General features: G+C 38.9%; 1 protein-coding gene across 1 annotated transcript; it reads left to right on the forward strand.

The window, feature by feature from the left end:
* The first annotated feature begins 1,895 nt into the window (after positions 1-1,895).
* Positions 1,896-14,435, forward strand: LOC140136423 (arylsulfatase B-like). Its single transcript, XM_072158148.1, has 7 exons — positions 1,896-2,183; positions 2,482-2,668; positions 3,223-3,428; positions 4,190-4,397; positions 10,273-10,531; positions 12,321-12,514; positions 13,551-14,435. Exons 1-7 carry the CDS (start codon positions 1,896-1,898, stop codon positions 13,877-13,879), a joined length of 1,671 nt encoding a protein of 556 aa, XP_072014249.1. The 3' UTR covers positions 13,880-14,435.
* Positions 14,436-14,972: the final 537 nt, after the last annotated feature.

Here is a 14,972-nt window from a genome sequence, read left to right on the forward strand (position 1 = left end):
CTTAGCAGGCCTACAAATTTCTGAATTATATAAAGTGAAAAACAATCAATCACGATTCACTGCACTCAGCGAATCAATCAAATAAAACTAAAAAGAAAGGAGCAAGAAAGAATAAAGAAATAGTGAAGTGAAAGAGAAAGAAAGAGAGAGAAAGAAAATGAACGAAAAGAAAGAAAGAAAGAAAGAAATGAAAAAAAAAAAAAGAAATGAAAAAGAAAGGGTGAAAGAAAAGAGGAAAGAAAGGAAGTAAAAATGAGAAAAGAGAAAAAAAAGGAAATTCAGCCACACGGAGACTCGAACCCACAAAAATAGTTCATATTAGATTCCCAGTCCAACGCTCTATCCACTCGGCCAAAAAACGGCCATAGATCAGCTTACGCAATTCACTGTTCTCAAAGCGGATGATTTAACTGTAATTGGATGCAATTACATGATTACAATCGCGTCCGCATTATGGCTCTTAGAATAAACACGACGCATGTCGGCGCTGAAATTTTGAACGAACTGATGGAGGAAAACCTCGTTTTTTGCAAAACTAGCTTCAATTTGGAGTGAAAATCAAATGGAATAGCAATTGGCAGAATGTTGAGAAATAATGTAGGTATTCAGATGTCTAAATTAACGTCTCGTAATCAAGATATCGATAATTTCACAAACCAGCTTTTTCTCAAGCAAATTCTCCAAAATGTTCCCCCAAAACGGGCTTTTAAAATTTAATCGGTACTGTATTTGGTTCTTCCCCATGGCAACATTATTTCTTTGATCGATTTGTAATACAATACGAAAAGAAGAAAACAATCCTCGGTGTGGATTTATACGGAGCGCACATTTGAAAAAAACCTCATGGAACGTGTTTTTGATCTTGTGAACATGGTGGGTAAAAATGCTTTAAACGAAGGATTTTCAAATTTATTCTAATAATTTGTATATAACACACACAAAAAATGTTAAGCTACATCCAATGCACCAACATTTCACTCGCTGCGATATTTGATTACTGAGAAAACTCTGTTTTAGAGAACAACTTTATACGTCTTTTATACGTTTTTTATACGTCTCTTTGTGTAACCTTAATTGTTTGGGTAGTTTAACGCCACAACTAAAAATAACTAAATAACTGGTGAATAAATCAGCTATCACATACTTTTTGAATTTTGACAATTGACAGTTTCTATTGACCACCCCGTTCTTGAAATATAAGAATTTAAACAAGAAATGTCTTTAAAAAAAGACAACGCCATGGATGGAGTTCATGTTTCATAATTTTACATTGACAAGTACTTGGAATGCTATTATATTGTGTGTGTGGCACATGCACAACTAACCGGGTAGAAAATATCGTTACCAACAATGACATATAGAAATTCTCAAGAATTTTCATACTGAAAGCTAAGTTGAAAAATCAGCTATCACATATTTTCAAACCTTTCCATGGGCTTAAATATCAATCGATGATCTGTGTTTGGAGTGCGAGTCATTGCGCATAATCAGCGCATGAGGCGTCTAATATTTGACTCCGTGGAACGGATTGAAAATGAGGAAGTTTCGTAAAATTCTTCTATTTCAAAAACTGAGCGGTCATTTGTCAAAATTCAGCGTGATATATAACGGTCAACATACTATTATCTGTTCTATTCATTTCTCTGGACCTTTGAACGGATAGGCAAACTATACCTTTTGTGTTGTGTTTTTTTTCTAGCATATGGCAATCAAAGCTAATCAAGACAGTATAGGATATAATAGGCCACTAACTTTGCAACAGAAAACCTCCGTGATTATGTGATTACCTCATTTCTTAACCCCTACCCCACAACCCACACAACCCTTACACACCCCCACACACCCCCACCATGGCGCGGGCGATGAGGTGGACAACATTTCTCATTTTCGCCTCGATGTTGGCGTTCATCATATTATCCTACAATATCTGTTCAAGAAGTATCAAGGAGTATCAACAATTAATAGTCTATGAACTGCACACACCACCACGCCCCCACATTGTGTTTATCCTGGCGGATGACTTAGGCTACAATGACATCGGATACCATGCTGTCAATGGTATGTCTGCAGTTAAAACACCGCATTTGGATACACTGGCTTCAGAAGGTGTCAAACTGGAGAATTATTATGTGCAACCTTTCTGCTCACCATCGAGGAGTGTCCTCATGACAGGGAGGTATCTGGTAAGTACATTTTGATAAATTGGGTGCAAACTAAACATATTATGGACTCCACTAGACGCTTACTGTTCGTATCATTGTACTGGTAGAGAAAATCTACCAAAAGAACGGTCAAGTTGACAACGTAAAGAAAGCTGCAACCTCACCTCACCTCGGCTTACTTCTTGAGACTTTGTGCCATTTTGAACATCAACAGCAATAAACACTGTATACTTTAATTCTGAACAAAATTAAGTCCACTTTTTTGAAAACAATTTTTGTATCAAACAAGTGAATTCTTATTTCGTGATAATACCCCTAGATTCGTTATGGTTTACAACATCGGCTATTCAGAGCAGCTCAGCCAACCTGTTTGCCCTTAAGTGAAACCACCTTACCGGAGAAACTAAAAGAGTTGGGTTATATGACACATGCAATAGGAAAATGGCATCTTGGTTGTTGTAGAACAGAGTGTCTACCAACGCGTCGCGGGTTCGACTCTTTTTTCGGTGAGAATTATATTAAGGACAAAGTTTATGGAATATTTAATATTAATTTGATATAGGCCTACTGAACAGTTCATAGTGATCAAATGGAAATGAACAAGTTTCTTATTTCTCGTCGCGACACCTAAGAGCAAAATTGTACAATTGATTTGTTGGGAGTGACTAGCATTTCCTTGGTCTTTTTTCTTCATTCTTTTTTTTAGTCTTTCTAGTGCTTTAGTCACAGGTGGCTATATAAGTAGAAAACCTAAAAGCAAATGGATGAAATGGGATATTTAATATTAATTTGATACGGGCGGTAACGGGCCTACTGAACAGTTCATAGTGATTAAAAAATTTGAGAATTGTAGATTTTCATGACCATATTTGGAATCAGCATGAAAAATGCATTAATATGAGTACAAACAAGCCGAGTATTAGTTCAGTGGTTTTTGCGATATCTCTTGATATTTTGAGAAAATATCTCAAAACTTCGACTTTCACGTTGAAGCCTATAGGATGGGTAGCACACGCAGAGTATTTAAACCTAATAATACAATGTGTTCCCTACTTACAAGGATACGGTGTAGGAGGTCATGATCACTATGATCACAACAAGACATTCACTTATCCCAAAGAGAGCGGATATGCAAGCAAAGAAGTATGCAACGGCAAAGACTTGAGAGCAAATGAGACTATGGAATGGAGGTATGAAGGGGTTTATTCTACGACGCTATTTACACATAAAGCACAGGAAACCATTGAGTGGCATGATCCGAAAAAGGTAATACCGTAAAACCCCGTCTATAAGCATATAGAGTGCTTCTGATGAAAGCTACACTAATCCAGGCGCCATTATGGAATATGAGCAAATAAATTACGGGTCCAAGCATATACAAACAAGTATTATTTTAAGACCAATCTATTGTATTGGTATATTTACGCTGGCTTCGAATTAATTTAGCTTTCATAAAAACACTATGTATGCTTGTAGACGGGGTTTTACGGTAATTCATTTCAGTCTCTTTTGTTATTCTTAGTGAATAACAGTATTGTTTTGAGACCCAGCCATGTATTTATCACCGATGTATTTTAAGTGTTCCACCACGTGAAAATAGTGGAATCTCCCGTATTATTGAAGAGATTGCTTTTTCTTGACTGAGCTTTATTTATCCAGAACTAGCAGAGCTGAGTGTATAGTGTTACAAGCTGATGGTCATTTGATGTCAACTGAGCGTTGATTGTCGGATTGTGCATATGCCTGTAATCACAACTAAGTATTAAAATCATCAAGGTCATATCAAGGCTAACAGTTACTGATAATAGATAGTTGGATTGTAATGAAACTTGGTTGATATGATCACCCTTGAGCAGCAAACATTCTTAAGGATTATCATCAGACGATAGATACACGGCTGGTTTCAAAACCTTTATTCTCATTCTCAAACAAACCAACCCTAAAATTTTGTGTGGATGTATGGGAAGCAATGTAACTCATCTCTTTTTACGGCTTTCTTTTTCCTCCTTCTCTGTTTGCTCGTAAAGCCCATGTTTCTCTACCTCGCATATAAAAATGTACACAGCCCTCTCCAGGCTCCTCAGCATTACATGGACATGTTTGAGCACATCGAAGACAACGAGAGGCGTTCACTTGCTGCAATGGCTTACATCCTGGACGAAGGAGTCAAAAATGTCACTGATACACTCAAGAAAACTGGAATGTGGGATAATACAGTCTTCATATTTTCATCAGGTAATTATTTAAAGTCAAAGAAGCCCAGCTAAAGAAAATGGATGCGTCCTTTCAAAGGGTTTATGATTGATCGTCGATCCAGATTGGATCGGTTGTGTGTGTTTTCACCGTTTTACAACTTGCCCGCAAGAATTTGTGAATTTCAACTAACCCGGATATGTTTCTATACACTTTTGCTGCTTCATTTTGTCATTTTTGTTCTTGTTAAATCATTTAAACAATTTGCCGCGAAATGTACAACTTATGAAGGAGATTTTCTTTGATTCGAAAGTTTCAGAGAAACCACTCTCCGTCATCAGCATGTAATGTTGTTTGTTGAATGAGTGGTGAATCTCTACTTCTTCCGGACGTTGGCGGTGTCCTTTAACCTAATTTCAGATGGTATTTCTGTGCTTTGTGGAGCGCCATATAAATGTTTTATAATAATAATAATAATAATAATAATAATAATAATAATAATAATTTCCAGTAGGGAGTTATACCTTTTGCATGTTTTGTAAACCTTTGACTTTCTCTGAGAATTACAGCCTTGAACGAAAGGGACTGCAAGTTACCAAAGGTTGTTGTTGATTTAGTTACCAAAGGTTGTTGTTGATTTTGTTTTTTATGAAGAGGAGTTTTCGTCACTCTGAGGTTGGTTAATCTTGGAGTTTTTGATTTGAGCTCACTTGCAAGTCCAATTTCCATTAACCATAATTTATACAGGAAAGAAAAAAGCAAGGTACACCAACTTGATGTGGGGAAACAAGTAAAATGCAGACTAGACAGTATGCAGGGGGATAAAAACAGCAAATGTAGACAGAAGAAGTAGGCAAAGTTCGATAGCCAAAAATTACCAGTTCCAAGGCCCACAGAATTAAGCGCTGAACCTGCAAAAACAACAAGGATCAATGGTAATACAAAACTGCACTAGAACAAGTGATGAAAATCACTGTGCATATAAACAGACACGCTAAACCAAACATCCAGAGTAGGCACAAAACAGGCAAAGTTCGATGGCCAAAAATTGACAATTCCAGAGCCCACAAAAGTGTCAGGAAAACAGTACACTGGAATTCAATTCAATTTTATTCAATTCAATTTTATTAAAAATAACCTCGTGGCTCTAAGGCCAAATTGCGTATTTTTTACATGGTATAAAACATACAGAATCAATACATGCATAATCAAATTACAACAGTAATAGAAACACACTTATTAATAAAAAAAAAAAAATATTGCACACGAATCAAGCACTGATATTGCCGCAACACACCAAACTAATTTAGAATTATTCATGCCGCAAAAAACCCAAATTAGACATCCTCACTCACTTATTTACCTAACTCAAGTACTTACTACCTACAGGCAAACGAGCAACATACAACATTACACTCACAATTATCATCAAGTATTTAGAAATACACATTAAATACAAGCAAAAAATATATATCCTGAAAACAAACTTAAACTGGAAAATTCTTATATAAAACCAATATTATTACTCAAAAGTCAAGGAATCAGGAGCAATTTTAGTGAAAGCAGCCAGAAAAAATGCCTTTTAGTTAGCATTCAAAAGATTCACAAAATAAGGCACAGGGCTTTGCTGGAAACGGTTTGTTTTTAAGCCAATTGAGAAATATTTTGGCTATTTCTCAAGTTTCTACCATGGATGGCGAATCTGGTGGGTGGCAATAAATGATTTGTTCTTTCATTGTCACCAAGGCTTTTGGCAAATTTAAGGCAGTGATCCTCCCTTCTTTCTTGCAAAGAATTAAGCCCACATGTATTTAATGCATCAGAAGCTCTCTTTTGAATTATTTCAAGCTCATATGTTCGCTTTATAGATAAACCAGAATGCCACACTGCATCTCCATATTCCACACCTGGTCTAACATAACTTTTGCTCTTCACGGTCAAAGCCAAATTTTTTAAGAGATCTCAGCATAAAAAGCCTTTGGTTGGCTCTCTTAGTCATGTTTTCAATTTGTGACTCCCACTTAAGATCATTTTGTATGTAGACACCAAGAACTTTAGCTTTGTTGACATAGGACAGCTTCTTAGAACCAATCATTAAGTCAGCATGCAGTGGGGCAGACTTATTGAAACATATTTCCAGTGCCTGGCACTTGGATAGATTTGAATTGAGTTGATTGGATCTAGCCCATTCTGAAAACTCATTCAAGTCTTCCTGCAATCCCCCCTTCTCCCCAATCTTCTTGTTTTCAGCAAAAGTGAGGTCATCCACATACTTCCAGTATTGAGAATGGGAACCAATGGCAGCATTATTGATGATGATTTGGAAACCAATGGGACCAAATTTTGTGCCTTGAGGCACACCGCCATTCAGGAAGACATAATTGGAAAGATCACTGTTATACCTCACACACTGCTGGCGGTGATGATGAAAGTCACAAATCCAGGGAATAATATTTCTGCGCACACCCATTTGAATGATCTTATTTATGAGCACAGTGTGGTTTACAAGGTCAAATGCCTTTAAAAAATCAGTCAATACTACCGTCCCAACATTGTGACTCTTTTGTGGACTAAATTAAGAATGTAATGACTAGTAGATACACCAGGAACATTACCAAATTGTTTTTTGTCTATAATATTACTGATATCATCAAGTACCCAGCCTGAAATGAAGCCTTCTGCAATCTTAGCAAAGATAGATGTCAACGAGACCGGACGCAGTTTATCAACACTAGCAGGACTCTGTTTAGGAACAGGAACAACAATGGCCTTTTTCCATTGGCTTGGAACTGTGCCTTCTTTGAAAGAGCAATTAAGGATGTCCGTAAAAGGGACACTGATCTCGTAAGCAAATTATTTGATTAATTTTGCCGGGACTCCATCAGGACCACTAGATTTGTTGGGATTTATTTTCCTGAGTTCATTGTACACTACCCATGGGTAAAGATGAGGAGGAGGCTCTTTGGAAGGCAAAAGTTGGTAATGTTTTCAGTTCTTGATACGTGGTTCTGCTTTCTGTAAGTGTCTAACTCTGTTGGCATGATATGAGATTTTGGCTTTTTCAACCTCTCTTTTAACTAGATTTCTAAGCTTACGCCATTCACTAACATTACCTGATTGAAATGCCTTTTGACGTTCAACAATTAACTGTTTTACATGTTCTGTTATCCAGGGTTTATCATTGGCCAGGATTTTCCTCTTTTTTTCAGGAAAGTACTTATCAATACCAAGTTCAAGAATTGAATAAAAGGCATCAGTCTTATTTTGTGTGGAATCACATTCTAAAACCTCATCCCAGTTTTGACCTTGAATCCATGACCCAAATGCACGAATTCCAGACCCGTGAAGAGGACGAGTGATCTTTACTGAGGAAGATCTCATAGTAGCTTTTGGCAAGATCTTAGGATTCCACAGAATACTCACGTGGTCACTAAGGCCAATCGGCGAAATAGGCATTGGCTTTGCATAGTATTCATTTAACTTGCTACTAGTCAGCATCAGATCAAGCGTTGCATCTCCACGTGTGGGGAAATCAACAAGTTGCTTAAAGTCATTGCCTCTCAATATAGTATTAACATTCATTCTATTAAAGTCACCCAATATCAAGATCCCTATATCAGGGTATTTTGTTCTTAAAAAATCCACACTTGACAGCAGATGATCAGTCAGCAGGTTCTGATGGGGCGATTTGGTTGTAATGTACACGGCGCATACTGCAATTGAGGACACACTCCTGGGCAGTCTCTCAGGTCTTACTTTTACCCATATGCACTCCAACTCTGCCGGGACTTTTTTCTATAAGCTTATCAAAAGTGGTAGCTGGTATATCATCCTTCACATAAATGGCAACACCACCACCACGCTTACTGTCATGATCTTTGGAAAATAAGTTGGGATACTCAGTTGGTTTTCAGGGATATTACTGGAGAACCATGTTTCGGTTATTACACAGATGTCAACATTGTTTATTTGTAAAACCACTTCAGCCTCTTCAAATTTGTTTCCAAGAGATTGCGCATTAGTCATATAAACAATGGGTAATTTAGCACACTTTTGCAGTTGCGAAGAAATTGTTCGATTTGCCCGAGCTTCATTCACTTTCCGGGGAAGGGAAGTGTCCGTTTCCGGGGAAGGGAGTTGAACAAACTCCAAATTTCTCAAATTATGTTTATTACGCAATGGTTCAGGGTGGGAAATAGAAGAACGCTGGATAACAATGACAGGAATTGTTTGGTTTAAAGCATTTTCACGTGAATGGGTTACGATCGGAATGGGTCTAGAAGTGTTCATGCGTAGGCGTTGTAGGCACCCAGCCGCAGATCCTCTCCTTGTAGGACGGCAAAGTCTAAGAGATCTTAAAGTAGACCAGACCTCTGATGAGACTCTAGATTGACTGGCACGAAGACTTAAGAGTACATCTCTACTATAAGATATTTGTTTGGATGTTTGACATTCAGGTAATGGTTTACATGATTGTGAATTGTTCGCATGTTCATCTACTGGGATCTTGTTTGGCCCAGGATTAGGGTTCACATCTCCAGACAAAAGAAGCTGTAGTTGAAATGTAGAACTTAAGTTAGATTAATAGGAAATTCTAGTTCCAAGAAAATGGCTCTTGGTTATTGACTGTGTTGCTGTATAAGGTGGTGCTACAACAACATACACAGACACACAACCAAACCATAGTCCCAAGATGATTAGGGCTCTCATCATAGAACACTGCACAGGGTGCCTCATTCAACACTCAAGTAGCTATGCCTAGTTGAACAGTATGGATTTATTGGTTAAACAGTTAGTTACCACATTGAACAGTGTATTGTTAAATCCATACATGGCAGTATACAGTATCATACATACATACCATGAATGATGAAAATAAAAAATCAAACTTCAAGCAATATCTCTTCTACCGATTTCAAAGTTATATAAAAATGATCCAGTTGAAATCCTTGGTTCAAACACAGTACATCAATACCAAATTTGGAAGGTGATGGTAGAAAATAATGGTCAAAAACATACAAAATGTACAGAGCTGATGTTAGCAGCACCCTGCGCCTCCAACATCCAGCTAATAATCGAATGAAGTGATGAAAATCACTGTGTACATAGCAGTCAAACACTAAACAGACAAAAAACAACCGACGTTTCGAGCAGATAAACTGCTCTTCTTCAGGGACAGACAACAAAATATAAAGCAAACTATATTGTTTTGTATGTCTGTCCCTGAAGAAGAGCAGTTTATCTGCTCGAAACGTCAGTTGTTTTTTGTCTGTTTAGTGTTTGACTGCTATGTACACAGTGATTTTCATCACTTCCAGTGTACTGTTTTCCTGACACTTTTGTGGGCTCTGGAATTGGCAATTTTTGGCCATCGAACTTTGCCTGTTTTGTGCCTACTCTGGATGTTTGGTTTAGCGTGTCTGTTTATATGCACAGTGATTTTCATCACTTGTTCTAGTGCAGTTTTGTATTACCATTGATCCTTGTTGTTTTTGCAGGTTCAGCACTTAATTCTGTGGGCCTTGGAACTGGTAATTTTTGGCTATCGAACTTTGCCTACTTCTTCTGTCTACATTTGCTGTTTTGTCCCCTGCATACTGTCTAGTCCCCGGTCTAGTCTGCATTTTACTTGTTTCCCCACATCAAGTTGGTGTACCTTGCTTTTTTCTTCCCTGTTGTTCTTATTCAAGGTATCCTCCTGTATCATTTATTGATCCTTGATATGTTTTGTGTCCTCGTCCGTTGGATTCACCATTACCCACTTTTTCATAATTTATACGTTTTAAGTATTTAGTTGGCTTAAGGGCCGATTTGGGTCATTGTCTGTTGTAGCGTCTAAAAGAACGTTCCAGTCGCTATATTATGGGAAATGAAGAAGTGTAAAAACGGCATGCCCATCTTTTTTACTCCATCACAGATAATGGTGGTAAAAGTGGTAGTTCTGGTGGAAATAACTGGCCCCTAAAAGGAGAAAAAAAGGACCTATGGGAAGGAGGAATACGGGCACCAGGATTCGTCAACAGTCCGTTACTTTCCAATCACGTTAAAGGCACAGTTAACAAAGAACTGATGCACATCAGTGATTGGTTTCCTACAATTATAGATGGCATTGCAGGTGGAAGTACCGCACACATGAAGAAACCACTAGACGGAGTTAATCAATGGAAAATGATTAGGTACAGGTGAAGAGCTTATTTCCAAACCGTGTTAAGTCCACAAACACGTGTTTCTGATTTACCTGTGCGATATAGCAATGGGTTGTGATACTATAGGTATTATAATTTCAGTTGGATGCACCACTACAAAGCAAAGAGTGGATGGATGCACAGTAACAATACTGTGTGAGGCCTTTGTCTCCCAAATGAGAACAATAGTCTGCATATTGTTAAGTTGTGATAAATAATTGCTTTTTGATGGTACAACTCAGTGTTGCTATAATGTCAAACATGTCAAAGTAATTGCGATTGTATCACACAAGTAAATGAAAAACATGTGGTTGTGGACCAAACACGGTTTGGAAATATAAGCTCTTCATAATACAAAAATACCGATAGATTATGTGAACGAATGTGAACGCGGTACGTGTCAACTTCACGCAATGAGCGTGACAGTCACGCATTCGAGCGCCCGGGCTCACGTAATCATGGGGCAGTTGTAGTCGGCAAACAATATTTCCGTCCCGGAACGCCACTTCGAAAAAGTTGACAGCCCTGCGTGCATGCGTGGTGTCAATTTGCATGCCATTCAAGAGTACCGTTTGGTTACAGCGAGTCAGCAACATCACATGACATCGCACGTTCAGGTACGGTCACCTAGTGTATTGTCTAAAGCTGAATTTAAACTCCATCGCTGAGCGACAAGCGTTTGGTATTTGACCAATGAAATAGCACGCTTTTCCCAACGCAACAAATAGCGCTCCACCTCATTGGCTAAAAACCAATCGCTATTGCTCAGCGATGTAGGATACATTCAGCTTAATACGTGGATCAGGCCTGGGTTTCTCTACCGGAAGTCAGTGTGATCGAAATTACCTGTATTTGCGTGTGCTGGAACAACCCGTAACGTACGTCGCACGTGAACGCATACTGTACGCTCTACTGGTCGTGTATGTGGGGTGCTAATGAACACGCTGTTTAAACCGCATATTATATATCACCTTAATTCTAACCTATAACCTAAGTTCTAATCTTAACCCAAAACATAAATCTGACCCTAACCCAGTAGTAACCCTATCACTAACAACGCTAAAGGTCCGTTCATACTACCACCACATTTGCTTTGCGATGGGGTGCGTTGCCGCACTGCATGGTACTGCAAACTACTGCATTGCGATATCTCAATAAGTTAAATACATTTTAAAGGTCCGTCCATACTACCGCCATATTTGCGATGCGTTGCTTTTCGATGCGGTGCGGCAAATCGTACTGCAAACTACTGCATTGCGATATCGCAATAAAGTTAAATACATTTTAACTTGGAAATGCGACGAGTTGCGTTGAGTTGCGGCAAAAAGTAGTCGATATATCGGCATAGCAAATCAACGCATCGCAAATGCGGTGGTAGTATGATGAACGGACCGTAACCCTAACCCTAATGCTAGCCGTAACCTTAAACATATCCCTATGCCTAATCCTAATCTAAAATGTCCCAAACTTGAAACCTTTTCGGACTAATCATCTAATTGACCCTTCGGACTATAATTAAAGACCGAATTAAAAAGACTAGTTTGGGCCTGACGTCAGGGCAAACGTGTGACGTGATTGGTTGCTAACCTGCGCAGTACAGCATTTGCAGTCTGGTTAACAGGACGTCATACGCAAACTAGTCTTTTTTTTAAATTCGGTCTTCTATTATAATGGGCCGTTTAGCGTTTATATCCTGCACACAGTAAAAAAGTAAACACCAACCACAACATTATTGTCTCATCCCTACCTGACTGGTGTTTTTTGGGTAAATGATTTACAGTGAAGGTGGTGTCTCCAACAGAAGTGAAATTCTATTAAACATTGATAAACTAGAAGACTTTCCGCGGATGACGACCACAGAGTCTGACTATTGGCAAGCAAATCTGAATAAAAAGGAGATGTTGAATCCATTGATACGAGCTGGTATCAGGAATGGTGATTGGAAATTACTGACCGGTACCACAGGCAAGAAGGGTGAGTAGTTATAATACACATATAAAATTAGTAGCAATTTGGAATTACGAGTTTCTCCCATGTTTAGAAATAAATAAATAATAAAATCATTCGTGTTAAACACGTCTCCTTAAAAAGATCTTCTTGACCTATCTACTGGTACAGACTATACCAAGGTTATTCGTAGGCATCAGTTACAACGTCGACAAGATATTGAGATGTGCACTAAAACCTTAAGAAAATTGCCTGATCACGAAAAGCAATAAGTTGACCGTCATTATTTTTTACGACTGGCCCTCGAAGTCCATGATGTCTGGGAATTACTCCCGGGAATTACTTACCCTCCATGGAAAATCATGAAGAAAAATAGTGCTCAAAATCATTAAAAATTACTCGAGCTCTCAAATCTGTGATCGGACTTGCAGGATTTAACAACTTAGCATGACCAATCCAAATTTGAGCCAAAATCATGCAAAGTACTGTTGTGCTCATTATAATATTCAATTTAGCCTATAACCATTTTATTTTCGCCAGCTTAAGGCTAGCTATTTGAGTCCGAGAGCGATGGTTTGGTGGAGTGTCAAGAAACATGATGGATGTAAGCGTGATCCTAAAAATGCCTTCCAACCAAACTAATTACAAGACTTCTTCTACATTGAAGCTGGCTTTCCCCTTTAAAGGGATTTTTTTTTTATTCCGTGAGTTGAAACAGGGTCAGGGCGTAGTAAGAGCCTCATCATCCCTTGTTTCATTTTCGCTTTTGCTCGGCCCCTGAACCCTCGGGCCCCTGGACTTATTCCATGAATTGAAACAGGGTCAGGGCGTAGCAAGAGCCTCGGAGCTCATGAACAAGGAGCAGTACGGGCCCTTTTGACATCTCCTTTATCAGCCCTGGACTTCTCTTTTGTTGTGGTGTGAGATCGCAAGCAAGACCCTAAAACCCTGACCGCATTTAAATCGTCATCCTCGGTTTGTTATCTCTTTGGTAGGCAACTCTCAACATACATCGCCTGATAAATTATGTAATATATTTGTTTGTTGTTGTTCTTTCCTCCAGAAATATGGCTTCCCCCACCCGAGTCTGGAAAAGGTAAACAGGAACTATGGGATACATCGCCTGAATGCGACCCAGAAGGATCTGTGGTTAAACTTTATAACATTAAATCTGACCCGTCTGAAACATGCAATTTGGCAAGAAATCCAAAATTTGTATCTATAGTAAATGAACTTTTCAGAAAATTACAGAAATATGCCAACCAGGCCGTTCCCGCTTACTATCCTCCAGATGACCCAATGGCGAATCCCGCGTTAAGAGGAGGAGCTTGGACACCGTGGTTGGACGATGATTTGGAGACGTTATTGAAAATACAAACGTTCGGAAATTAGCATATACCAGGGTTGGCGCGAGGGCATTTAGGATAAGAGTAGATCTGGATCTGGATGCTGTACTCCGATTAAGCAGGACTAGCCTACATCACATCACAGGGTTGTGACCTATAAATGACCTAATTGTTGGAATGACCTAATTGTTGAGTCTCCAGTCATTGCCAGTGCAGCTAACTAGCAATCAAGTTAGCTCAATCGATAAGGCGTTCGACTATGATGCTCGGGTTCGAACCATAGGGTGTATGTTCGAACCCTGGCGGTGGTATAGTATGCTCTCGTGAAGATTTGGACAAGGAACTTACTGCTAATTGTCTCGTTGTAACCCGTACGAAACTCGGGGAGCTAATCCTGATTGCGATGGTCATATAATGACTAGAGTGTGCGCTTTTGAAGCTGCAAAGTCCATAGCCCTGTGTTGTTATGGAATGATGTGTGGCCGTAGGTGATCAACGACAACCTGTAAAGTGTGTTGAGGCTTGTGGATCAACGTCTAGGCGCTGTGCCTGTGCGTAGCGCACTATAAATCACTTTCAATAATTCGTGGTGTCAGCGACGCCCGTCGGGGTAAGGGGTGTGTGTGAGGTGGGATGTGCCTCCCTGAGAAGTTGGAAAAATTTTGAGAATGAAAACCTGAACGGACAATGTTTATCGTTATTTTTGGACCATTATTAACGCATTTCGAAATGGGTAATCTTGTCAAATAGTTAGTTTGAGATCTTGTCAATTTGAATAGTTACTTGTTAAAATAAAACGGAAACTATAAGATGGTCGATTTAAATTGATAATACAACAAAATTCACTTCAGCAAAAAAAACCGGTGTTGTTAATTTATACAGCTAAAAAACAAACTGGGTTGGTCAGACATGCAGTGGCAGTGCCACGGGGGATGTTGGGGCAAATGCCCAACGCATACCTAATCAAAACGAATAGTTACAGGATCAAAAATAAATGAGTAGGGATTTTATAAAAAAAAATGAATAGTACGAAATTAGAGTGTATAGGGCCCGGGCCCGATTGATTTGAATTTTTAAGCTAAGTAAAGCAACTTGTGTTGTCTAATTCTCGCTATTCGCAATAAGGGCGCCGCCAGCGG

This window comes from Amphiura filiformis, chromosome 16 (assembly GCF_039555335.1).
Source record: "Amphiura filiformis chromosome 16, Afil_fr2py, whole genome shotgun sequence".
Lineage (NCBI taxonomy): Eukaryota > Metazoa > Echinodermata > Ophiuroidea > Amphilepidida > Amphiuridae > Amphiura > Amphiura filiformis.